At 37.7% G+C, this 25503-nt stretch overlaps 11 protein-coding genes across 11 annotated transcripts; 6 read left to right on the plus strand and 5 right to left on the minus strand. All coding sequences in view use genetic code 12, as the record gives it.

The window, feature by feature from the left end:
- Window positions 1–10: 10 nt before the first annotated feature.
- CPAR2_303230 (uncharacterized protein) lies at window positions 11–3115 on the minus strand (the record flags this gene model as incomplete). The annotated part of the gene is made up of 1 exon (XM_036807699.1): window positions 11–3115. One exon carries the CDS (start codon window positions 3113–3115, stop codon window positions 11–13), a length of 3105 nt encoding a protein of 1034 aa, XP_036664510.1.
- Window positions 3116–3273: 158 nt separating this feature from the next.
- On the plus strand, window positions 3274–4461 carry CPAR2_303240 (palmitoyltransferase; the record flags this gene model as incomplete). The annotated part of the gene is made up of 1 exon (XM_036807700.1): window positions 3274–4461. The coding sequence occupies one exon, from the start codon at window positions 3274–3276 to the stop codon at window positions 4459–4461; it is 1188 nt and encodes a 395-aa protein (XP_036664511.1).
- Window positions 4462–4559: 98 nt separating this feature from the next.
- CPAR2_303250 (uncharacterized protein) lies at window positions 4560–5843 on the plus strand (the record flags this gene model as incomplete). The annotated part of the gene is made up of 1 exon (XM_036807702.1): window positions 4560–5843. One exon carries the CDS (start codon window positions 4560–4562, stop codon window positions 5841–5843), a length of 1284 nt encoding a protein of 427 aa, XP_036664512.1.
- Window positions 5844–6784: 941 nt separating this feature from the next.
- On the plus strand, window positions 6785–9403 carry CPAR2_303260 (uncharacterized protein; the record flags this gene model as incomplete). Its single annotated transcript, XM_036807703.1, has 1 exon — window positions 6785–9403. One exon carries the CDS (start codon window positions 6785–6787, stop codon window positions 9401–9403), a length of 2619 nt encoding a protein of 872 aa, XP_036664513.1.
- A 114-nt stretch (window positions 9404–9517) lies between these two features.
- Window positions 9518–11695, minus strand: SEF2 (Sef2p; the record flags this gene model as incomplete). Its single annotated transcript, XM_036807704.1, has 1 exon — window positions 9518–11695. The coding sequence occupies one exon, from the start codon at window positions 11693–11695 to the stop codon at window positions 9518–9520; it is 2178 nt and encodes a 725-aa protein (XP_036664514.1).
- A 2240-nt stretch (window positions 11696–13935) lies between these two features.
- SNM1 (Snm1p) lies at window positions 13936–14874 on the plus strand (the record flags this gene model as incomplete). The annotated part of the gene is made up of 1 exon (XM_036807705.1): window positions 13936–14874. The coding sequence occupies one exon, from the start codon at window positions 13936–13938 to the stop codon at window positions 14872–14874; it is 939 nt and encodes a 312-aa protein (XP_036664515.1).
- A 115-nt stretch (window positions 14875–14989) lies between these two features.
- CPAR2_303290 (uncharacterized protein) lies at window positions 14990–17053 on the minus strand (the record flags this gene model as incomplete). The annotated part of the gene is made up of 1 exon (XM_036807706.1): window positions 14990–17053. The coding sequence occupies one exon, from the start codon at window positions 17051–17053 to the stop codon at window positions 14990–14992; it is 2064 nt and encodes a 687-aa protein (XP_036664516.1).
- Window positions 17054–17599: 546 nt separating this feature from the next.
- HST3 (NAD-dependent histone deacetylase) lies at window positions 17600–19156 on the minus strand (the record flags this gene model as incomplete). The annotated part of the gene is made up of 1 exon (XM_036807707.1): window positions 17600–19156. The coding sequence occupies one exon, from the start codon at window positions 19154–19156 to the stop codon at window positions 17600–17602; it is 1557 nt and encodes a 518-aa protein (XP_036664517.1).
- A 584-nt stretch (window positions 19157–19740) lies between these two features.
- On the minus strand, window positions 19741–21786 carry SNF1 (AMP-activated serine/threonine-protein kinase catalytic subunit; the record flags this gene model as incomplete). Its single annotated transcript, XM_036807708.1, has 1 exon — window positions 19741–21786. One exon carries the CDS (start codon window positions 21784–21786, stop codon window positions 19741–19743), a length of 2046 nt encoding a protein of 681 aa, XP_036664518.1.
- A 1452-nt stretch (window positions 21787–23238) lies between these two features.
- CPAR2_303320 (mRNA-binding phosphate metabolism regulator) lies at window positions 23239–24510 on the plus strand (the record flags this gene model as incomplete). Its single annotated transcript, XM_036807709.1, has 1 exon — window positions 23239–24510. One exon carries the CDS (start codon window positions 23239–23241, stop codon window positions 24508–24510), a length of 1272 nt encoding a protein of 423 aa, XP_036664519.1.
- Window positions 24511–24671: 161 nt separating this feature from the next.
- Window positions 24672–25439, plus strand: CPAR2_303330 (putative monooxygenase; the record flags this gene model as incomplete). Its single annotated transcript, XM_036807710.1, has 1 exon — window positions 24672–25439. The coding sequence occupies one exon, from the start codon at window positions 24672–24674 to the stop codon at window positions 25437–25439; it is 768 nt and encodes a 255-aa protein (XP_036664520.1).
- Between the last annotated feature and the right edge of the window lie 64 nt (window positions 25440–25503).

Consider the following 25503-nt stretch of genomic DNA (forward strand, 5'->3'; position numbering starts at 1 on the left):
ACGAATGTCCTTACTCATCTTGAACCAATCCAAGTTTCTTACTAAAATGATACAATACCCGTTGCGAATCACGATACTGTGAACATAATTCAATAGCCTCCTTCAACAACAGCCGTTTATCCAAACCGCATATCTTACTTTCCCATTCCTTTACATCACCGCTATCTTGATCTTTATCAATTGGACCCAATAATTCATCACACACTTCATACAATTTAGCCTTGTACCCCAATTCGCAAATGCGTTGTACATACATTCGAAAATATTGATGGAAATCTTTATCTTCACCAAGTAGTTCACAACACAAGATTCGATTCTCCAAATGACTTATTGAAATTGTATTTTCCAAACTTTCAAATCCTTCCTTCATAATCATATTCTTGGAAATCTTATTGTACAATTTACTTCTTCCTGTGCGCGATTTTCTAATAATTTCTTCATTGGTCTTTTGTTCTAATAGTTGGATAATTGATTCTTCTTCATCAAACATGGTTAGCGATTGTGGGGTTTTGCTCTTGCCGTTATCAACACTATCCCAATAATGAGACCCGAACGCCCACCATGATTCGGTAATGGTTTGCCATATCCCTAGATTTTTATTATACAAGTATCCTGATCCATTCGAGCATGTAACCAAGGGAATTCCCCTGGATGTAATAGCGCATAATGTCACAAAATCCGATTTTGTCAACCCGGATTCTTGAAGTTTTGAACCAAGTTCTAAAAGCGAAGCAATTGATGTCTTTAGTTCAATCTTTTTGAGTTGCAAATCCCAAACGTACATCTCCCCAATACAAGTCACCGCCATTAGATATTTGCCATGACTTTCCAAAAATGAAACCGGCGCACCCAATACAAGTGGAGGTAACAATATTTTCCCTGATATATGCAGATACGTCAACACTTCACCATCAGCGGTGGCCACAGCCCAAAAATTTGCTCCTTCTGTAGCTAATTGAATAAATTTGGGAACAAAATCGCACCAGATTTCCTTATCTCTTTTGAAATAAGTAACCCGAGATGGCTTAGTTTCATTACCGGATCCATTCTTAATATCCAATGTGAAATATTCACTGCCAGGTTTCTTACTCTGCAAATGGAAACCGAATCGTATTTTAGGAGTGGGTAAACGAACTTTGGCAAAAGATACATTTGGATTTAAAATAACTGAACCAATGAACTTTACTGGCTCCATTTCTCGCTTCGGTTTCTTTGTCAAAGCAACATTATTGCCATTTGATGAATGTTGTTCTTCACTACGTGCTCGTTTCGATCGATTGAATTCTTCCGAAACGGAATACGAAGGAGGATCAAATTCCATGACAGTTTTCACTCCACCATTGGAAGAAGGCTGTGGTATAGTAGTAGTAGACGTAGCTTTGGAACCGTTGGAGGAGGCTGTACCATTACTTGAAATTAGCATTGGTTGAATTCTTCTCTTTCCATCCTTTGTGGAGATTTTTTGTTTACTAAGGTCGGGCTGGGGCGGCGCTGGCGCTGATTCTGGTGCTGGTGCTGCCTCTGCTGTTGTTGCCTCTGCTGTTGTTGCCTCTGCTGTTGTTGCCTCTGTTGTTGTTGGTACCGCAATTTGTGGTGGTAACTCCTGTAATTCACCCGTGGCCAAAGCTTTCGTGGACGCCATATCGGTTATTAATTTCTGCGTAGAAGCTGGTGCTTCCTTTTCAGTGATAGGCACATCCTTGATCGTAGCCACTCCAGTGGGCGGCGTCGGGGAGATTACTTCAGGTGTAATTTGACCCTTTGCAGTGACGACTTCCTGCGTTTCCGTAACCGAAGGTGGTTTAAGTTCAATGGCCTTCTCTACCTTCTTGTTGTCGCGTTTTTCAACCTCTTTTTGAGAAGTTGCGACAATTGCAGTTGCCTGATCGATAAACTCAATTGGGGGTAGGGTTTTTCGATTAGCTGACACTTGCTCATGCTCGTATCTATGATTCATTGGTTTCATCAGCTTAACTGTAATTGCTTTCACCTGATGCAATACGCCTTCGGGTGCAACGTATCCTAACTCATCAGGATAAAACCGAAGAATACCCAAGTTTCCCCTTGACGTGCAAAAGAAAATGCTGCTATCATTTGTCCAGACAAGATCATGTATTTGTGCATCAACTACATGTTTGAGAACCATAATTGGCGAAACCTTTGCTGTATTCCAAATCGCCACAGTTCCATCAGATCCACCCGATGCAATCACGTTGTAAAAATTATTCTTCTCTCCAGCGGACTCTGAGTAAATATGACGATTGAATTTAGTAACTTCACAAGTTAAATCATGGCCAACTAAGCTTGCCGTCGCGGTCCAATTCTGGGTGCTTGCAAGCAAAGATATGAGTGATGTTTGATTCTTGCTAGCAGTTGGGACCGATATCAATTCGCCACCGGGAGACCATGAAACCCTTTTATACCTCACGTTCAAAGGGTTTTTGCTGAATAGTTTTGACAACTTGTTGACCAATCGAAACTTGTATAATTTAGTGGAGGAATCGTACTCATATTGGAAAACATTAATTTGTGTATCGTCTCCAATGGTGACGAGGTAGTTTGTGGTATTGTTGAAGGCAACACTTCTTTGTATAACCAGGGTGTCCTCTGCCGGTGATAACAATTTTTGAAATGTATTGCGATGTAGATCGTAAAGATTCAATTTTCCATCGTTGCTACTCCAAGCAACCAATTTCCCATCCCGCGATACAGATACATCCACGATTGACTTGGGACTAGAGTCATCGTTTGTGAATGGGTAGATCCGATTACTAGTTACTTTGGGACCAAATTCAATTTTGTGGAGATATACATGTCCTGATGTAGTAGTTGAAATGAATCTATTGTATGAGCCGGGCACCCACTTTATATTATTGGTATGCGAATCCTGGCATTCGAATTGTTGTAGTGGTTGGAGTTGCTCAATCCTTGCACGTGTCTCTGTATTATCGGCTGCATTTTCAATATTCGATGATACTTCAAGTAGTTCGGCGACGTTCCATAAATTTATTGTATTATCTTTACCCCCAGTAATCAAAACAGTACTGTCACTGCTGATGGTCATACAGTGTACCTCACCGCCATGTAGTGTTTGCGGTAAAAGTAGAAACTTCATCGACGGGCAATAGCTTTAGACGTTGCTGTTGTTTATCTAAAAACCATCTTTGTTTTTGATACTTCGAGTTTCTCGCGCTTCATCGCATTTAGTTTCCAAGCAGAGACGAAAAACTCATAACATGGAAACGATAGACAGCTAATGAGTATCCTTCGACGATGAACATTGATACCTTGTCACAGATCCGACTATCTGTAATACCCATTGGGATAGTCATAGGGTTAGGATACCTCAATTTTGCATTGAATTATTCATTAGGATACCAAGAAATTTATGTCCATCATTCACATGGGGTTGCTATAACACTTTGGTGCTTATCGGGGCTTTGCCAAGTTGTACTATTTGTCTACTGGGTGCTAATTCTATACATCGGTCCTGGTAAATCGCCACAGTTACCCTTATTCGACATATACCAAGAAGGAAACAAGGATCTTTTACCGTTGCCTGATTTATTCTTTTGTGATGAATTTGGGTTCCCTTATTACGATTCCAAGTCCCAGTCTTTACGAATTGAGAGATCATTCTACTCCAAATATGTAGGGTACAATGTATTGAAATTTGATCATTTCTGTCTATGGATTGGGAGCAGTATTGGATTGACAAATTATTTATTCTTTTTGAAATTTTGCATTGCATTTTTGAGCTTTTTTGCCATTATGTTGGTTTATGTGAGCCGATACACGAGGCTGTCAATCAATCGTGGTGAAATAAATCACAATTTCATTTTGTTGTATATAATGAGTGGATTTTGGATATTGTGTATTGGTGCACTTTTCACATCACATGTGCTTTATGTTTGTCGAGATATGACAACATTGGATGATATAACCATAAAGCAAAAGGTCCGCTATCAAAGGTGGAAAAGTCGACAGAGGAATGACGATGGGAAAACTGGCGGGGCACTTAATTGCTTAGCGCCAAAGTCGCCCAGAAAGGAGAACGGTAAGCGATATGTTAATGTGAAAAAAGACGACCTCAGACTAGTGGTTGAGTATGATGTTACAGAATGCCCTTTCAATATGGGTTGGAAAAGCAATTGGATCAATCTTGTGCTTAATGGAAATATGGCTCGAGAAAGGAGTGAGCAATACTATACCACTGCTAGGTTTATAAAAGCAATTATTGTCTTGGTTATACCGTTTGCGGAAAGTCCATTTGAGCTACGTCGAAGGAAAGGTTATTTGGATTTGGAGAATAGTTTGACTGGGATAGAAAGAAAGATTGCCGAGTTTAACTTCTATTCCAATGATATTAGTCCAGCATTTAGAAAAATGATAGATGAAAAGATCGCCAGAAAAGAGTGTTATATTCCCAGCTACTTTGTAGCAAACACTGAATCAAGGTAATGTAGATAGCGTTGTTCGTGTATAGCTTGGTAATGATGCGTTTTATGATTTTGCGCGACAAAAGCTTCTCCAAACTCATCTCATCTTTACTATCAACCATGGACTTTGTAGGAGAGATTATTGAGCACGAGACTGAGCCACCAACGGAACCCACTCCGTTTAATGCATCTGGTGGGTTCCCCGACCCTCAAAAGGTAAAAAAGGTGTCGCGATGGAAACAAAAGCAACAAAAGCAACCGAAACTGACCACACTAGAGTTGCCCACCAAAGACAAACCCGAAGATGAACTTAATGAAGCAGAAGAGATTGATAAGGAGAATCGTGAGAGAATGGCCAAGATGTCTGAAACCGAAATATTACAAGAAAAGCAAGAACTTTTGAACCATCTAAATCCAAATCTTGTTCAAAGCTTGTTGAAGAGAAAGAACAAGAAAATGAAAGGAGACTCAAGTGAACAAGATGCGACCACTCACGACCACGATCACGACCATCATGAACATGCTGAAGGGTATAATGGATGGATTGGAGGAATCAAGACTGCAGAGGGGCTTACCGATTTGTCTCAGTTGGAGAAGGAAGAAGCGGAAAGGGCTTTAGGATTGGACTCCGATAGGAAAGTACGATTTAATGATGATAATGTTGAGAAGATAGAGTATTATGAAGCCGATGGTGACGACGACAGGAAAAGCGATTTAACTTTGGAGTCTGTGGCTCCAGAAGGATACCAATTGAATCAAGATGAAGTAATGGATGAGGGTGAATCTACCGTACATTTCACCAAACCCAAGCAAGATGACTTGGATTTGGACTTGGACGACCCTGACTTTTTCGATAAACTACATGAAAAGTATTATCCCAATTTACCCAAAGAAACTGAAAAATTGTCATGGATGACCAAGCCATTACCAAAACAGGTCTCCACTACTTATGAGAGTATTTCCGACATGAGATTCGATTTTAACGGAAATTTGGTACAGATCAATATAGACGAAGAGAAAGATGATTCACAAGGTGTACCTATGTACTTGGGTCTACATCATCATTCAGAAAATCCTCATATGGCTGGTTACACGTTGAGTGAATTGGTGCACTTGTCGCGTTCGGTAGTACCCAGTCAACGATGTATTAGTATACAAACGTTGGGAAGGATTTTGCATAAATTAGGCAAACATGAGTTGAATATTATACCCGTTTCCGAAACTGAGCAAAATCAAGATATAAAAGAGATGGTGGAAACTTTTGAAAAAATGATGTGGGATTTAGTTGAAGAGTTGAGGATTGTGGAAAGTATTACAGAAGCTGCAGATGAAAAGCACACCAAAAATTTGTCAGTTCGCAATTATGCCATTGAGGCATTGTATCTCATTAAATCCGCGAAATAGAACAGGGTTGCGGGATAGTCTTTGAAAGTAAGTCTTTGAAGAATCCCGTTTAAACAAAAGACTCCGACATATTATCTCATCGAAACTTACATAGAAGAATCTTATCTCTTTCTAAAGAATGAGTGTGCACAAATTATTTCACCGAGAATGTATCAATAAGATAAGCAAAGCTCTTCCACCCTCTGTTTGAATTCTAACAACCCAACTTGACCGAAAAAGCGCGGCAAGTATCCATCGCCTTAAAGCTCGTAATCTTGATCAGAACGACCAAGAATAAACTTCAGGTACATGGAATCAATGCACACATATTTCGTTATACGACAATATTGGGAAGGAAATAAAACGCTGAAATCAATTGAGATGGAACTTAGCCAATAACTGGCCAAAGACCTCCCAATGATTCTGAAGTGGTATCCCAAAAGCCAACAAACTCCAAAACGGAGTCATCAATCTTATTGGAGAAAAACTGTATTCAGTGGCTGATTTTATTCCCAATTACTTTTGAATTCTAGTAGCATGCGAGTGCTAATAATTTGTGCTGGATCAAAGCCCTTCAATCTACGCATATTGACACATTGAACCGATGGCTCCAAAATTGATTTTCATCAATTTTTGATGAGTTTGTTTGGTACTCGTATCGGACAACTTAAGTTTATGCGACGGTGATAGTGGAATGTCTACATGATTTGAGGTTGTGTGGAGGTGAAATTGTGTGTATTGATATTGAATATGTAGGTGAATAGAAATGGATGTAGTGATTGAAGAAAGAATTTTCCATCACAGTAACAAAGTTGTTGAAAGAAGAGATTGATTGTCACGTGTCTATCACGTGTATAGTTTGAAGAGTGGGATACAGACTGGACAAAATCTTGGCCAACAGAACACAGAAGACGTTTGAAACATACGTCCCCATTGACTAGACGGTGACCCATTGCACTACTATGAGGAATCTACAATTCTTAGCACAGTCATTATTAGTCAACCTCTTCTTATTTTCAAACTGTGTCTTTGCAGTTTTAATAGACAAGGCATTCACCTCAACTGAGTCAATAAATTATCTTTATCAAACTCCAGTTTATGATTTACACATTTTGAGCAATGAGATACTAGTAGCCAAGAATGCGGCTCAGCAATGGATTGGAATAGATGTCTTGAGAAGCAATCAAATCCAGTGGAAGTTGAATCTGGATGTGACTAAAGATTATCAACTTTTATTTACTAATGATAAGATACTTGGATGGAAGATCAATGAGCCAGAAATTCTTGAGATTGATGCCACTGGAGGTGTCAGATTTATTGACACTGAGGCTGGCGTGGGCCATTTGTATGAATGCGATTATGGTGGAGTGTTTGTGTTGTCTAGCGAAAGGTCGTTGATATACATTGACGAAAATGGAATTCATCACGATATTCACTCAAATGTCGCAAACTTTGTTGTTGATTGCCATGATGGATATATTTACCTCATCATCGATAGCACTTTGCTAGTCAAATTGTCCACCAAGGGTGAAAAGGTGTTTGAGAAGGAAGTCTCGTTGGGTTCCATTCGAGAATTCAAATCAGGTATAGCGATAACTCAAAATGATCAAATATTCAAACTTGGTCATCGTTCGAAATCATTCAAAAGAATTGATAATGACGAGTATAGTAATTTGGCTGTGATTGACGCCAGTTATTTGTATTCACAATCTTCGCAAGATATAAAATTGATCAATATCGACAAAAGGGCCAAGCAAGTATACGGAATCAAAACTACATCATTGGTACAACATTACTCCACCACATTGCAGCATCTATTGATTATCAGTGATGAGAACACTCGTCAAGTGTATGACCTAACTGACTTTTTGTACACACATGAGACAAAGAGTATCAAGAAATTCAAATTTAAATTGGATGAAAACTATCCTTATCAATTGATATCAACCACTCCAAATTTCCAATTAGGTTATGTTGCCCTTGATGAGAACCTTAATGGAGAGGTTTTCAGTTTGTTTGACGGTAATAAAATCAAGACAATCAAACCAGCAAATCCACAATATTCAGCTGATAAAGGAGTCTATATCATAATTGACGCTCCTGAGTCAGACAAGGTTAAATCTGAAGTTTACAACCTTGCCAAGGAGTCTAATAATGGGTTGGCTTTTACCAATTGGTTTCATCGTGTCATTAGACATTTGAATGAATTGGGTAGATATGTTGTTGATTATAAGCGTTGGTTTGATTCTGAGGATACTTCAATGGATGTTTTCAACAAACTAATTGTTTTTTATGATTCACAACAGCATAAAGTAATTGCTACAAATTCTTACAATGGTAAAATTGTTTGGGAATCATCCCCATTGGGTCTTGAAAGTGAGTTTATTATTTTGAAACAACTCAATACACAGGAAGGCGAAGGTGATATTGTTGTTGTGTTTTCTACTGAGATTTACAAAATTTATTCTCATAATGGATCAATAGCACAAGTTAAAGTCAACGATGAAGGCTATACTGATCTTGTTCCAGTTGATACATTTTGTGCATTTGAGAATGGTCATAAATTCGTTATACCTCATGCAAACCCAAGTGGTGAAGATTTGTACTTTGCTAAAACGGTCAATAATAATGAAATTAATGGACATGTTATTCTTCCTGGATTTTTGGAATCAATTCCAACATGGACTTACAACTTTAATGAACCCATTGTGGCACAAGCACGTATAAATCAAGACTCAAGAGTGTCAACTATCGGCGTACCTAAAACTGACAAGTCAGTCTTGTACAAGTATCTCAACCGAAACTTGATTGCCGTGTTGACTTTAGAAGACCAATTGAAACTCCATCTTCTTGATGGTATTTCTGGTGAATTATTGTTTCAACAAGTTCACAATAAATCAGAAGTTATTGATCCTCAATCGATCAACTTGATTATTGATGATAATTGGATCATTTATACATATTTCACAAAACAGCCACGGTTAGAACAAAGAATCAATGTAATTGACTTGTTCATGAGTGATAAAATCAATAATGGAAGAATCGGTCAAATATTCACCGAGTCATTTATATACCCTGAACGTATCTTGGATTTGTCTTCAACTCAATCGAAATATGGCATCACTTTGAAATCAATAATTGCATTTACAGAATCGGGTAATCTTGTCGAAATACCAAAATTCATTTTAAATTCAAGACGTCCGCAACATCAAATGAAACCAACTGAATATCAAGACGATTTCAGATTGACTCCATATGACCCAATCATTCCCAAGAATAATTTTCAAACAATCAATCACAAGTATCAACTCTTTGCATCAAACAATAAGGATGAAAGTGCTTCGATATTGGTTAAACCAACTGATTTTGAAAGCACGGTGGTTGTATGTTTTGTCAATAATCAAGTCCGATATTGCTCATTGGTTCAACCTAGTTTATCATTTGATTTATTGAATGCCAAATTTGAAAAGTTGAAATTGGTGGCGACTATCATTGTGTTGTTTGTGGTGTTTATTGTTACGAAACCTTACGTTGCAAACAAGAAATTGAAATCGCAATGGTTGGATTATAAGAAAAAGTGAGGAAGCAAAAAAAATGGATAAATAGATGAGAGGAGAGGAAGATAGTAGATGGCGTGTATCGTGTGTATCGTGTGTATTAATCCTATAAGCAGAATGCAACGTCTATGCTATTTCTCAAAATATTGATTTATTACATTTGAAATGTTCTATCATTTGGTTATCATACACTCCAACAGAATTCCATTGAGGTAAACTCAATTGTGGACTCAGTTGATTATCCTTTGACACATGTTCATGTTGATAAATTAACCAAATCATTTCGTATTGTAAACTAGAAACAAGATAATTCTTCATTTTGGTAATTAAAAAGAACTCGCCTGTCATGAACCCACCACCTGCCACCAAATCTCTCCTATTACGAATCAGTTGAGAAATAATAAACTCTCTTGACAAATTATCAAACATTTCAATCAATCGATGTAATTTAGTAGTCATAAACTGCCAGTTTTCAAATTGAAACACAGTTTCATAAACTTTGTTGAAACAAGATTTAATTTGGTTATATTCATCAATCGTGTCCAAGATTGGTGATTTGAAAACTCGTAATAGTGTCAAAAGTGTCAATTCAATGGGGAACTTGAAATATATTGGCAAAGCCAAGTAATCCATTCGCTGTGATTGAGTAAGGTTCATAATTTCCAGACAACACGAAACTAATTTGGAAATGTAGACCTTGTATTCTTGTAATGATATGTCTGATTTCGATAATGAGTAGATAAATAATTGCAATTTAGAATACGCAATTGATATTTGAATTAAGTTGGATAAATCAGAACCAAATGCATCATCGATATTTTGCTGCTCCACTGTTGCTAATGTTCTTTTCAAATCATCAATTATAATTTCAAACATGTGGAAATTGATCAATTTCGTGGTATTGATTTGATTAGGTAACAACTTCATCGTCATATGATCTTCTCCATACTCTAAAGAATCACCAATTAACGCACTCATATTCTCATTCAATTTCAGTTGAATCATGGATATTTTCAAAAGACAATTGATATAATGATCGGTTATTGACGATGAAATGATTGATGTATCATGAATATCGATATTGGATGCCTTGTTCAAGATGTAATCTTGATTGAACCCATTGTAGTTATTATTTGATAATCCCAAATTGATTAACCAATAATTGGAATTGATGTTGATGAATTTGTAGATTCGCTCTCGGATTCGATTGTTCAAGTTGACTTCTTGTGACAAGTTTACTTTAGTTTTGTGACTAAACTCATTGATAAACTCCAACTTGTGTAAACCAAACTGATAAGATAACGACTTCATCAAACTGATGAATTTAACACTGAGGTTATCGGCAATCTTTGTGTGGTGGTGATTAGGTAATGGCCAAGTAGTTAAAATCAACAACGATGAGATAATATACACTGATCTTGGTGTATTGAACCAACACTTTTCAACCACAAGCGATTTTACGTGTTCTGCTAGGGTTCTATAGTTTTCAGCCTGTTCGTGCTGATTCAAGTGTGATGTCAAGACAATACACCAAAAAGTCAATTCATTTTCTTTATGAAATTCAATTAAGTTGGTCGATTGGAAAAACTCGTCAGGAAATATGGGTATATACTTGTTGAAGTTGAGTTCGTAATTTGTAAAATGTGATTGGGCTTGCTTGTGAGTTATTGACATTGGTTTGACTTTGGTATTGGTTTTGATTGTGTATTTGGAGCTGTCAATAGAACTCGGGCTTTCGCCGTCTGGTGTTATAAAATAGCCAATGGTGGATTGGGGAGAGGGGTCAGGGGTATTGAGACAAGATTGGATTGCAGAGACTGGAGGCGTATATGACCTTTCACGGCTACTCTCCTGCTGCTGCAGTTGCTGTAGCTGCTCACACTGTTGCTCGCACTGCTGCTCACACTGCTGCTCACACTGCTGCTCACACTGCTGCCCTAGTTGTTGTTTCTTTTGACATTGTATACTAGCTTCCTGCTCAATCTTTTTACCCCTCTCAATCAACAACTCAACAAGGTCGTTTCTTCGCTGTATTAAATCCGTCATTAGACTCTTTAAATCACTTACTTCACAGGATAATCGTTCAACAATATCCAATGTTTTGACTCTTCCAGTTGGTTTACTCAAAATTTCTAAATTACAATTAACGTTATGTTTGAAACAATGAGTACATGGGTTGGGGTTCGTTTGGAAAGCATCGCATTTGGTCTTGTGTTGTCGACATCGAGTACATGTCTTTAAGATCCTATCAGTATTGGATTTTTGTTTCGGTATTATTAGTTTAAGACGGTTTTGCGATTGTAATGACATGATCATCATGGAGTTATATTAGCTTGTGAGTAAATGGGTGTGTGTCTTGTCTATTATATCTTGTAAAAGTGTCTCTCACTTGGTGTATAGTCGTATGTATGCTGTCTATCTGTTTGATTTTGTTGCAAAAAAATCAGTGAAATCGTGGCTAGCTGCTGTTGTCTTCCTTTGATGATAGATGGGTATACAATGTTGGTGATTATCGGTGTCTGTGTCTGTGTGTGTACCCTAGAAGTTTTAGTTCATTATAAGTAGTAGTTGTGTCAGTATTGTGTGTTATCGATTAGAAGCTATGTACAGCTTGTGTGTATTGTATCTATTTTGGTAAGCAAAGATGTATGAGATTTGATTGGTTGATGAAATGGGTTGGTATCGTGCGCATAAACACAAAATTGCAAATACCGAATATCGCAAACTGCTTACAACTAACAACTCATTTATAACTCATTTACAATTCACAATCCAATCCAATTGATTTGTGAAAGGTACAACTCAACAATAGAATAACAATAACCATACAAATACAAATACAATACTATACATGTAACCCTAATATATGACAGTAACCACATCACACGAACAGGAAATTTACATTGGTAGAGAACGGACCTCACCTGTCAGGTGGTTACCCTTTCTTTTCTCTATCTCCACCAAAATGTTGACGATGGACCTTTTCCTTCGAAAGACCGATATCACCTTCTATGCAGATGAACAAGAAAAGTAAGAAAAAATTATTTTTCACCAAAGTAAACATGTAAGACGTGGTCTAAACTAGTTACAAATTTCACGGAGCGGAGACTAGAAACTAAAACAACGGCTGAATATCCTGCTTTGATTTCTTATTGGTTCATTGGTTGGATCTTTTTTAAAGTTGGAATTTTTTTTGCACCCAACACAATACCACCCCTCCCCTTAGTCTCAACAAGTAAGGTTGATTGACTTCTCATTTGATTATAATGATTAACCTCTTAGTGGACCAATTAACTAGACGTTGTTTTGTTTCCATGAAATCATTGTATAGATGAGCTATGGCGATGCGAGATTGTGTTTACACACTCGCGCGACATCATGAGGAAAAAAAAAAAGAAAAAAGCCAATCAAGCTCTTGATATTACACATAATTAACCACTTTTTACTGTAAGCTGAATGTTTTTTATATATCTTTATCATCCCACTGGCTAAAGCTTAATTCTGACTGTGCATACTTCCGCTTTTTCCTATCTTGTGTTGTGTTTGAAGTGACAACTATACATATTCTTTTCCATTGACCTATCAAATCACATTCCCAAAGTTCGGAATATTTTGTGTCTTTTTTAAACAAATAGACCTCTCAATTGTACACTTTTGTGTGTTTATTATCTGTTTTATATTGTACTTGTTTCATATCATGAAACCTAAATACGAAATTCGGCACGTCTCCCCAATCGTCCATATCATTATCCAATCACAAGGTTCAAAATTGTAATAGACCCTGAAATGTATTCCACTGTTGACCAAAAAGGTTATACATCTCCACGTCGAAACATGCACTGAAAAAGAAAAGAGTAAAGAGTATGACTCTTATTTGAATAAGATGAGGCTTCATGTAAATGAAGATATCGGTGTTATCGAAATGGAGTACAGTAATAGTATATGTAGTGCTTAAAATCAAAAATGATACGTTCTCATTGAAAACCGAAAATCGTAATTGCTTACTGTTTGAGACTGCAAAAAGAAAAAAGAAAAAAAAAAAAAAACAGACTTACATGGAGCTACCAACTTATTGCTTCTATACCTAGGGGGTTAGAATGTTATGTACTCCACTTTTTGAAGAGGAGAAGCTATCGTAGTAGTGTTTATCAACATCTTTGATGAAAAAAGTTGATAAAAGGGAGCAGGTTCTAGTGATATAACCGAAACAACACTTTTAACGTCTTATATTTTTTGCAGCGAAACTAATTCAAAAAGTTTTTATTAAAATCCCAACAAGACTCGTTGAGCTCACTTGAAAACCAATGATGCCGGACACCAACCAGCACCAGCTAACTCTCGGCTTACTCTAGAAACGTATTTAACTAGTAGCATAATACGAATGTAGATAATACTACTGATCTTTAACTAAAATCTAACCAATTTTCTCAAATTGGTAGCATCACTTTGGCTCCTTGTCGCAACCCCAAAAAATTCAAATAAATTGTGACACCAAAAAAGACAAAGCTCATCAGTTCAAGATCAACCGCTAACCTAACGCTACATGTATCAAACAAATGTCATCGTTTACTGTATCAACTAATACCATACCCAACAAATTCAAGACAAGGGCCAATGCCACCACAAATCTAGATGCTAACCAATTACGTTCACGTCATTTATACAATTTGATTCATGCAACGTCTACATCATCATCATCATCACCATTGACCAAGCTATATTCACTTCAATTTGATAAAGTCAACAACTTGAATGGATACACTACTGCTACCACTAATATCACCAATCCGGCACACGCTACACCCACTATTCCACAACAACAAGTACCGGCATCATCATCGTTGATTAGTCACAAAATATGCCGTGCTTGTGGTGTGCTACTTATACCGGGGCTTAACGTTTCTATACGTATCACATACCCAAACAACAAAAGCAGCAAGAAGAGGATGAAGGACAAAAAGAAGGAAAAGAATAGTATTGAACAGAGTAGAGCTAACACCGATACAGAAACCAAAAGTGCGTCTAGTTGCGCTAGTAGTAGGAGGAGATTGAGATTTAAATGTTTGAGCTGTGGTAGCAAGACATATGAATCATTACTCGATGGAAGTAAAAACCAGAAAAGTCTGGCAAACAAAATCACGACCCCCGCTGGCAGTAGCAAAGGTAGTGCACATGCAATACCAGAACCTTCATCGTCATCCACAGTCGTAAATAGTCAGCAATCGAATCAATCATTGGAGCATGAGTCAACAACCTCTGAATCTGAAGCCAACACGACAGCAACAGCCACAACCACAACATCTAAAACAAGTACAGCCGAGACAAGTACTGAAAAAGAGTCCGAGAGTCAACAGCCCAATCACAAGAACAAATCAGCTAAACAACGAGCTAAAAAGAGAAAAGCCGAGTTGAATTTACTATCGAATTTGAAACAACGTAAAACTGATCAATCATCAAAATTGGATTCATTAAACTTGTCAGATTTTTTAAAATGAAATCCTCTACAAAGAGAAATTCCAAGCACCCTCTCACGCAATTTGATATAGCCAAGTATATATTAAATAGTTATCCTTATCTTTATGCAAGTTTTCTTCTTTTTACCTTCTTTTTTTAAGTCACCCACGAAGCAAGATGTGATTGCTGAACTGGTGGACGATCTATATCCTTGTAAGTTTCGCGCACCACGTATCGCAACCATCTTCTTCGTCTATATATTTCACCATCATAAAGATCAGTCAATTTGTCAGCCAGGGGACCACCATGATTCCCATTATTGGAATCTTCTTGACCACTACTAGCAACTGCAACCTGCTGCTTTTTTTCTTCCTCAGCAGCGTCATCTCCATCATAAGTTATATGTTGAATCGTTACATCATACGCCCATTTCTCGTCATCATCAATAATAACTAAATCTTGAATGAAGTTTGATTGAACCCAATTTGCTACATCATAATCAATGGTCCATTTACTTTGTGAAGTGAATTTGTAACCTTGTGGTGGTTTGACCAAGTTGATTGATTCACGTTTGCTTAGTGTGAGGTAATTGTGCTCATGACCACCTCCAACCCCATCACCACTAGCACTACCACCACCAAAGGATGTGGCTTCAATGATGGTTGGAGCCGTGGCAATGTCAGTACCATTATCGTCAACTATTGCACTTCCACTACTGAACTGAGCTCGCGCAATCTCTTGATTGAGTTTTTTTATCGTATAATTATACTTGCGAACACCATCATTGATGGAATAAAAATCCAGTGTAAACCCCACCAGTTCCCAAATGTTTGATTCTTGATTCAATTTTTGTAACTCATAAACTTCAACCAATTTGCGACATGTTTTATTTGTATCGCCATTATTGTGCAATTGTAAATCCAGTTGTAATCCATCATCAACCAAGATTGAAGTCAATTTGTCTTCAATTTTATTGACCCGATTTTGTATATCCAAACGAGTATCTTCTTCATAAACCCATGACAAAATCTTGCATCGCTGATTAGGATGCATTGCAATAATAAACCCCCAAAGTAGAAACACCCAGTACAATTTCACAATCCACGAATGATTCAACAAGAACCAGAAAATGTGATTAAACCAAAGTAAAGTTGATGCAATCATCACCAAACAACTCAATACAATAAAAGAACTTACTTGCTCATTTTTAAAATACAAGTAATCAGCAAATAACCAAGTTTGGAAATCAAAAATGTGGCTCTGCAAAGTCATGAAATTCTGAGTATCGGTTAAATTCATGAAAAATTCTTTACTAAACAATGGAACTGGTTTGGGTAATTTGGCTGGCTCCAAAGCTTGTTGCAGTGGCGTGGGGTTCACTTCCAAATATTCATTATTATAACTGGTATCTTGTGGGTAAATCATCAAGTAATGAGGAAGCAAAGTATTAACAACTAGTAGCATCCATGGTAAACATATAAACAAGACTGGTTTCAAAATCATATGAGTGATAAGCATCGTTATTCCAATAGTATAATATGGATCCATCCAATTGACGTATTTCAAAATCAGGTTAAAAACAATGTAAATATCAGAGTTTCGTTGATGCAAATTGTTGGAGTTCTTCTGCATTAGAGCAAAGCTTAAAGGCGGACGTAGTTTAGCCATCAATTGACGATCTTGTAACATTTTGTTGGTTTGATCATCATAGATTTCGTTTGGTATAATCATGGAAATGGCTTTTTCCATCAACTTATCAGCATAATAGTTTTGACTTGTAGTTGCGACATTGGGGGCAGTGGCAGCCGCCGCAGAGGCAGTATTTGCAGCGGCAGAAGCAGAAGCAGAAGCAGAAGCAGCAGCACCACTACCACCGGTGATACCACCTGATGCATCAGTTGACTCATCTCCATCATGTTCATTACCACCACCACCTCCACCGGAAGAGCTTGTGGCATTTGTGCCGGTGGTGGATGAAGTGGCACCGGCTTTAGCCTTTGATGTTGATAGCCTCTCTCCATTCCCTTCTTTACTATCCTTCCAAAACGAACTGAAATCCAAATCTAAAGATCGGCGTTTCTTTGCTGGTATCAGTGACGAAGATACCACCGTCGAATGAGTTTGATTCAGTTTTGCATTGTGTCTAGTGCTACCACTAGTGGTTTTGGTTTCATCATCTAGGGATAGGATATTACCTAGTAAGTTTGTTACCGATTCCATTCTTTTAATTCCTTTGCGATGGGTATTACTGAGACGAGTTTGGTGTTGATGCTGGTGTTGTTGTTGGCGTTGTTGTTGATGTGCGTATTCTAGTTGATCGGTGTCACTTGTTGATCTAGCTTGAGTTGATTTAGTTAGCAAAGTCTGATCACCCTTCTTCTGCTTCTTCTTGCCACCAATTGCGAACAACTTGGTCGTTGTGAAAGGGTGGGGGATCTATTGACAAAAACCAGAGGGATAAGTGTATCTATTATATCGTGTGATGGGTGGTATCAATGGAGATCGGTAAGGTGTTCAAGGAGTTCTTGAAGTGGCTTTGGTTGCTTGCAGTCCTTTTTTTTAGCAACTGCAAAAAAGAAAAAATCCACATAGTCAAAGATTAACAAAATGCTACATAACCAAAGTATATACAGTTCAAAGAGCAACAGCGGCTACAAGTAGACCAATTTAAAGAGTATAGAAAGCTTCGATACTAATATTGTTATTTCTTTTTGATACTAATACAATAAAACGAAAATAGTAATAATCATTCGCTCTTTTTGTTTTTCAACATTGATTCAATCGCAGCAGCGAATACAGCCTCAACGGTATTGACCCATCAAATGATGAATGAGGTGTCCTATACGCCGAAGCAGCATTTGCGACAGCACTTACAGCAACAGATGTATTTGGTGTTGAAGAAGAGGAGGAAGAAGAGGAAGAGGAAGAAGAATCTCTTGCTCGTTTCAATTTTCTTCCGTCTTCATTGTTCTTCCCTTCAATCTTTTCTAGTTTCACTTTTGGTTCTCGTTTCAATGACGGTTGCTTCCTCTGTGTAGACATCGTTGATCTTTTTCTTTTTTTAGGCGGGGTATCAGGTGGAGTGGGGATATCATTATGAACCTCTTGTTTGATTCGTACTGGTGATGTAGATGATGACGACGAACACACTGCAGCTGATCCTGATTCCAATTTAACTTGAACATTCTTGCCGTTTGTTTGCATTTTAGTATCTTCATCGTTTTCCTGTTTTACGATCAACTTGTATGCATCAGTAAACGCAGGAATCTCTTCATGAGCTTTATTTTTCAACTTTTTAGAATCCAATTGTTCTTGAGTCAAGAATAAATCAGGTATTTCTGCCTTCAATATACGTATAAATTGATCACAATCACACAAGATCTCATAATCAACATATTGATGCCACATTTTATTTAAACTTGTCTTGTTTATAAACAAAACTTTACCTCCACGTTCATGAATTTGTTTACTCAAACTCTTGACTAGTTTCTTTACACCATCAACTTTTAAAGATGTACCCATAATGATTAATAGGTCCGGTTTACTTTTCAAATCATTGGTTAATCCTTGACTTAGAATTTCCAGTTGTCGATGGTTTTCACCATACAAGACGATATCTGGTCTTAGTAAACCAATATGGCCAGTCATTCGTTTCCCTTCGTATAATCGTTGTTGATACTTGTTGTAACAATTTGTACATTCCGGATTGACACCTTGATTAAACATCGATTGAAACTCATTATTCCATTCAAACTCGGCAAAACAATTGGTACATGATAATTTGTGCAAGTTTCCATGCAATTGAACCACATCCAAATTATTCCAAAATTGACGAAATTTACCACCAACAGAACTTCCGGCCCGCGCTTGTTCACTTTCAAAATCTTGCTGATTGATCCCCAAATTCAAGGCAACATTTTGCTCCAAAGAATCTATATTTTGCGTATAACATCGCAACAATTTCCCCTTATCCTTCAAATGTTTAATGAATTTATGAGATTCCGTTGGTTTTGCTAATAAACTATAATGATACAATCGTTCCATAAAAGTACAAAATATTTCCAATGACGTTTCATCACGAAACAAATTGATGTCAAATAAATCCTGTCCTCGTACAATTTGTTTTGGGTATTTATGCTTAATCATATTGTACAACCCATTTTCTGATCGGAAATCGGGTATTCCTGCATTACACAGGATCCCTGCACCGGTGATTACTGTTGTCTTTTTCGATTTTGAAATGTAGCGAATGGCTTCGTTTAGTTTGATTGAACAATCGGCGGATATCTTGTTGCTGCCGTCGTCAAGATTTATCGTATGCATTTTATTGTATGTATGTGTATAGTCGAGTATTGATTCTGTGGTTAGTGGTGTTGAGATACGAGGTAACAGTTTGATGAGTTAGCCAGGGGGGGGGGACCCTTATGGTAAAACCTGGTTTTGTTGCCTGTAAGCGCCCTTGTTTCTGTTTTCTTGCCAGGTGCTAACAGTTGGTTGCTAAATGAAATTGCCTGATTTCGATGATAATGTAGCAACTCTCCTAGTAGCGATATAAAAGCAAACTTTTGAAGTGGAGTATTGATTAAAGGAATGTGACGGGAATAGTTGCTCTAATGGAAAGTACTATGCTAAAGGAATATCAGTTTTTTAGTAGTCTTTTTGTTGATTGATGGGTTCTTTCTCTGTCTCTCACTCTTTTTCCCTCCTTCCCTCTTTGGTGTGTGCAATAAAACACAAAGGAAAATTCTTTCTCCTGTATACAACATTATTGTACCACTATCACTGAATTTAACTTAATTGGGATTAAATCAAAACATACAACAGAACACCATAACATACATCACACTAAAACACGCAAATGATCGCAATTATATAATCTCAAACACTATACAACAACTGTACTATTCTTATGCACCTTGACTATTAACAGCCAATTCCATAATTAATCTAGTAGCTAAATGTAAAAATGGGTACGCTGAAAAACTACCAACTTCATCTAAATCTTGATGTCTGTGAGGATCTTTAGCCGATGACGTAGTATCCTTCTTATCTCCTGTATTGCCTACTCCTTCCTCTTCTTCCTGCTCCAGCTCCCATCCATCAAATTTGAAATCAACCAAGTAATTGTTTGGTTCCAACTGAAACAATTGTATTTGCATCTTCATTAAATTAGGTGTCTTGTCAGAATCTGTACCAGACCTTACATCATACTTCCAACGAACTCGTATAGTCCACAACTCTTCTTCAGTAGGCTTGGCCCATTCAGCTCCTAAATTCTTCAATGCACGATAGATTTCACCCATTACGTCCAATGGATACGATCTTGACCTTATACCAAAATGCCATCTCGTTTTCGACTTTTTAACCGGTGTTGGTTGATATTGCTGTTGTTGAGAATTTTGTTGATGTTCACTCATGAATGCCCTGTGGATAGATGGCAAACTGGTTGGTAGTATAGCAATAGTGGAGTTGGGAAGTTGTGACAAATCAGGCACACCAGCCAATGTTTGATAAGTTAACGATTGCTGAACTCCTGGCGCTGAACTTGTGGCCGGGTGTGACGGGTAAGAAGATGAAGAAGTACCGCCAGCACCTGTGGCACCAGTGGCAGCTTCAATGCTACTTCCAGCAGATGTTCCTGAAGATCCACCAGGACCATGATCACCACCCAAACTTGACGTTGGTGGGGGTGATGAACTCGAGAAACTATCAACTTTATCCAGTTTTGATTTTTTCAAATCTTTAACCAATGAATGATTTTCCTTCATTAACAAATAAGCATCCAATATTTCATTCTTTTGCAGTTGTGGTGACGAATGCTTGTTACATTTTGTGATGATATTGATAATTTCATCACGATCATATCCCATAGTCACATTCAATGCTCTAATCACATCTTCGTCAATATCAATCTTTTTATGTTTACTCTTTGACAAGTCTGGTGGTAACAAATAATCAGGCATGTCTTGCTTAAACCATTCGTCTTCCATAATTTCATGTATAGTGATTCTATTTAATGGGTTAACCACCAACATCCTTGTCAAAATATGTTTAGCTCCGGAACTCAAGTAACTAGGTAATGTATAAACCCCATTACTAATCTTTTTGAACAATGCCGGTATAAATTCATCATCAAATGGTAATCTACCACACAACATCACATACAATATAACACCAGCTGACCAAACATCAACTTCAGGTCCAGCATACAATTTACCGGATATAACTTCAGGTGCAGCGTAATTGGGAGATCCACAACTAGTCTTTAAGAAATTACCATCAGTCATAATATTACTCAACCCAAAATCAGCAATCTTGACATTTAATTGATCATCCAACAACAAGTTCTCTGGTTTCAAGTCTCGATGAACAATCTTGTGTCGATGACAATATTCAACAGCAGCGATAATTTGCTGGAAAAACCGTCTAGCTTCATCTTCGGGCATCTTGCCTCGTTGTACGATATAATCAAACAACTCTTTACCGGCATATTCAATAACCATAATTATATCATCTTTGGACTTGATAACATCATAAAGTTTAATGATGTGTGGATGTCTTAATAATCTCAAATAGGAAATTTCTCGCTCAATTCTGCCTTGCATATCCGATTTAGCAAGAGTTTTACGGTTAATGATCTTTAAAGCAACTTTCTGACCTGTAACTGTATGTTGAGCTAACTTGACTTTACCAAAGGAGCCTTCACCAAGGGTTTTAAGAACTTGGTATTTACCAATGTAGTTGGCAGTATGAGCATTTTGATCCTTGTGATGGTGGTGTCCATGATGGTGATGATGGTGATGGTGTTGCTGTTGTTGCTGTTGTGGTGGTGGCTGTTGTGGTTGTGGTTGTTGAATCGCTTGTTGAGGTTGTGATTGTTGTTGTTGCTGTTGCTGATATTGTTGGGTCAGTGGTTGTTGTTGATCCACTTGCATATCATTGGGCTCAGACATATTGTACAAAGTTTCTTATACTTCGTTTGAAGCTTGATGAAGTATACTGGGTGTAAGAGTTTGATAGATTATGGTGCCAAACACTCGTAGGAAATGGATATTGTTCGGAGGGATTTTGTTGACTGTGTGACTCAAAAATTTTAATCAGTGTCATTTATTTCACAAGTTGCGACTTTAACTATTTTGCAACTTTGTTTTACATACACAAGTAGTTCACTTACTTGATACAATCTATTTTAAGTGGAAGACTTAAAGAATATTTTTGAAAGTAATAGTTCGTGGTGCAAATACCTTCCTGAGAAGATCAGTGGCACAGAACGCTCATTGTGTACTTACTAGTACTTGGATCTTCAATCAGCGAATGAGCCCCTATATAGTATGAGCATTGATTTCTCCAACATCAATTACAATTACACTACCAACTCAAAAGGTTTGAAGGATAGTGAAATGTTGAAGTGCATTGTGTGCTTGATGTCGTTTCGTAACACTTTGCTTTTTTTTTGTGTGTGTTAATCTAGTGGAACGCAACTTTCCACCAAATTAACTTACACATATCTTTCTACATTTTGAAATAAAAATTGATTAAGGGTTGAAAGGAGTAGGGACAGGTTGCAATATTGAAGTGTTGGGTATATTGCACACTTTCATACTTTGTAGCTGTATGTGTTCATGCCTGTTTATGCTTTCCACTTTAGTTAAAACAGATTACGAGTATCAACATCCCGCCTGATGTACAAACAAACACATAAACAAACACATAGTCCAATATTAGTGATATCTGGCAAACGTACTCACTTTATACACGGACCCAACAAGACTAAGCATCGGGGACAACTCCAACGTTACAACATTAATAATTCTCACGGTAGTAACCACCCGCTTTATATCTCCTAGGAATTAGCAATACACACAAACCTTACACAATGCCCACTTACATAAGGCAGGTGTCTGATGATATACAACTTACTAACTCAAAAGTGTTGAGTTTCGCGATTACTCTACAACTTTAGCACCACACACGCACAATTGTTGCTGACAGATGCCAATCCCCGCAATTGTCATACAGAAAACAAATATCAACACTTTGCAACCAATTAAAAGCTAAATAGTTGATCACCACTAACACCACTAATATCATCACCACATCAATTGAAAAGGAAGTCGTACACGACAGCTACTACTACCATTACCACACGACTCTATACTAGATCTCTCACGCAAACCACATCAACTAGTACAATCAACTTTTACTCCGCTTTTTTTGTTTCTGCATTTTGTTTTACAACACCAACGCAACACTCAAAGTGGAGCTTGCTTTGAACTTTCAAAAAGTTAGCGGGTGTGAACACACCTTCTATGTGCGTTCATCAGTTTATATAAGGTTACCAAAAGAGACTTTTATTAATATCACCTACAGCGAAGTCGGGGTACCACCACACCCACCAAACCACAATGTCTCTTGCTTCAACCCAATTTCATTCGGAAAATGACAGCCTTTTCACCACTGATGATCAATCGAGTACCAACAATTTTGGCAACACCACCAGTAACGACAACAAGATTGCCATCGCTGCTGCTGCTTATGGCTCTCACCATGACAATGACGATGATGATGATATCAATGACAATTTGGATTATTTTATTCCTTCTATGGAAGAGTTTTGTATGCATACATCTTCGATATACACACCCACAAATAGTTCATGGTTTTATCTCGTGGAAGGTGGTGATGGAGAATGCGGGAATGGTAATGATGGTTCTAATAGCCACCACCTGACTAATTTATTTTGTACACCAAGATCCCATGTTGCAACTGAATCAATTGAATCTGTCATTGACAAAATACCAATTACATTGAGTCGTAATATTTGGGCCGAAAGTTCGCCAATTGCTAGAAGCCATGTCACGAAAGTAGATTTTCAGGAGTTGCAGATGCAGCATGAGGAACAACAAATTGAATTGCAAAAGCAACTCCTGTCACAGTTGCAACTTGGACAGGAACAATGTCAACATGCGCAATTTTGCAAGGAGCGACAGTTGCAAAAACAAAAACAACAGCTTGATTTGTTCACTCAAAAGTACTACAGATATGCATTTAAAGGTGAGGTTACACGGCCACAACCCGCTATGGATATGCCTCAAGTTGTTACTATGAACTCATTGCCTCCACTCCAATCACCCATAATCGCTAATAGTCTCACCACTAGGCAGACCAACCCACAATCACTCACTTTCAGAACGTATAGCGGCTCCATATTCACTGTGCCCCCAAAATCGCGATTTTTTGTTATCAAATCATACAACATTCTTGACGTCAATGCATCGTTTGAACACAAAATATGGACGTCTACTGAACTTGGAAACAAAAGATTAGATAGGGCATTTCATGAATTGCAAAACACTGGCAACCCTGAGTTTGATGGAAAGATTTTTCTCTTCTTTTCAGTTAATTCACTGGGTAAGTTCTGTGGTGTATCGCAAATGAAAAATTGCATCGATTACAATAAAACAAGTGATATTTGGTGTGAGCAAACCCGATGGAAGGGCATTTTTCCTGTTGAATGGCTATTGATCAAAGATGTCCCCAACAAGTTTTTTCAGCATTTGAAAATCCCAGCTAATGAGTTCAAACCGGTAACTAATTCAAGAGATACCCAAGAGGTTCCTTTCGATATTGGGATCTCTATGCTCAAAATAATTAGCTCATTTAGATGTAATGGCTAGATATCGTAGTAAATATTTTTTATTATCATGCTTTTGGATTGTTGGCCTCCATTTTGCAGCCAACAATCTTTCAAGTCTAGATCTCCGCGTGAAATTAAATAGTCTGATGAAAAGAAAAAATTAATCACCTGTTTTTGCTCTATCATTAATATCACCACATAATGCTAGCAAGACATAATATACAGCGCACTGGGATTAGGTACCTATATGCTCCCTCACGCTTGCATAATCAGCAAATCCCACCACCACCACCGCAATCCAATGATAAGACCAATCAAAAGAAAGAGTACACCAAGAATGACGTAAAGTACGGTCCACTTTCACAAGCGCAACAAGCATACCTTGATCGTGTCATCCGCGTTGATCAAGCTGGTGAACTAGGTGCTAACTATATCTACAGGGGTCAATACTTCGTACTTGCCAACAAGTACCCTCATTTGAAACCAATTTTAAAACACATGTGGGACCAAGAAATCCATCATCACAACACGTTCAACAATTTACAAACACAACGTCGTGTGCGTCCATCACTCTTGACTCCGCTTTGGAAATTGGGTGCTATGGGGATAGGTATGGGTACTGCTTTGATCAGTAAAGAAGCGGCGATGGCATGCACTGTTGCTGTAGAGACGGTGATTGGTGGTCATTATAACCAACAATTGCGAGTCTTGACTAATCAATATGGAGTTAAATTGCGAGACAAAGAAACTGGGGAAGTTTTGGATAAGGACGATGTGAGCAAGAGTGTACAAGTTAGTGATGAGTTGCAGAGTTTGAAAAATCAAATTAGTCAGTTTAGAGATGACGAGTTGGAACACTTGGATACTGCCGTTGAACATGATGCAGAAAAGGCAGTGCCATATATGTTGTTAACTGAGGGAATCAAGTTGATCTGTAGAGGTGCCATTTGGACTGCTGAAAGGATATAAACGGAACTACGGGAGGTTGAGATTAGAGTTGTAATTAATGTTTTGATAAATTGAAGGAGTCGCC

The sequence above is a fragment of the Candida parapsilosis genome, contig 005806 (assembly GCF_000182765.1).
Source record: "Candida parapsilosis strain CDC317 annotated contig 005806".
NCBI classification, from domain to species: domain Eukaryota; kingdom Fungi; phylum Ascomycota; class Pichiomycetes; order Serinales; family Debaryomycetaceae; genus Lodderomyces; species Lodderomyces parapsilosis.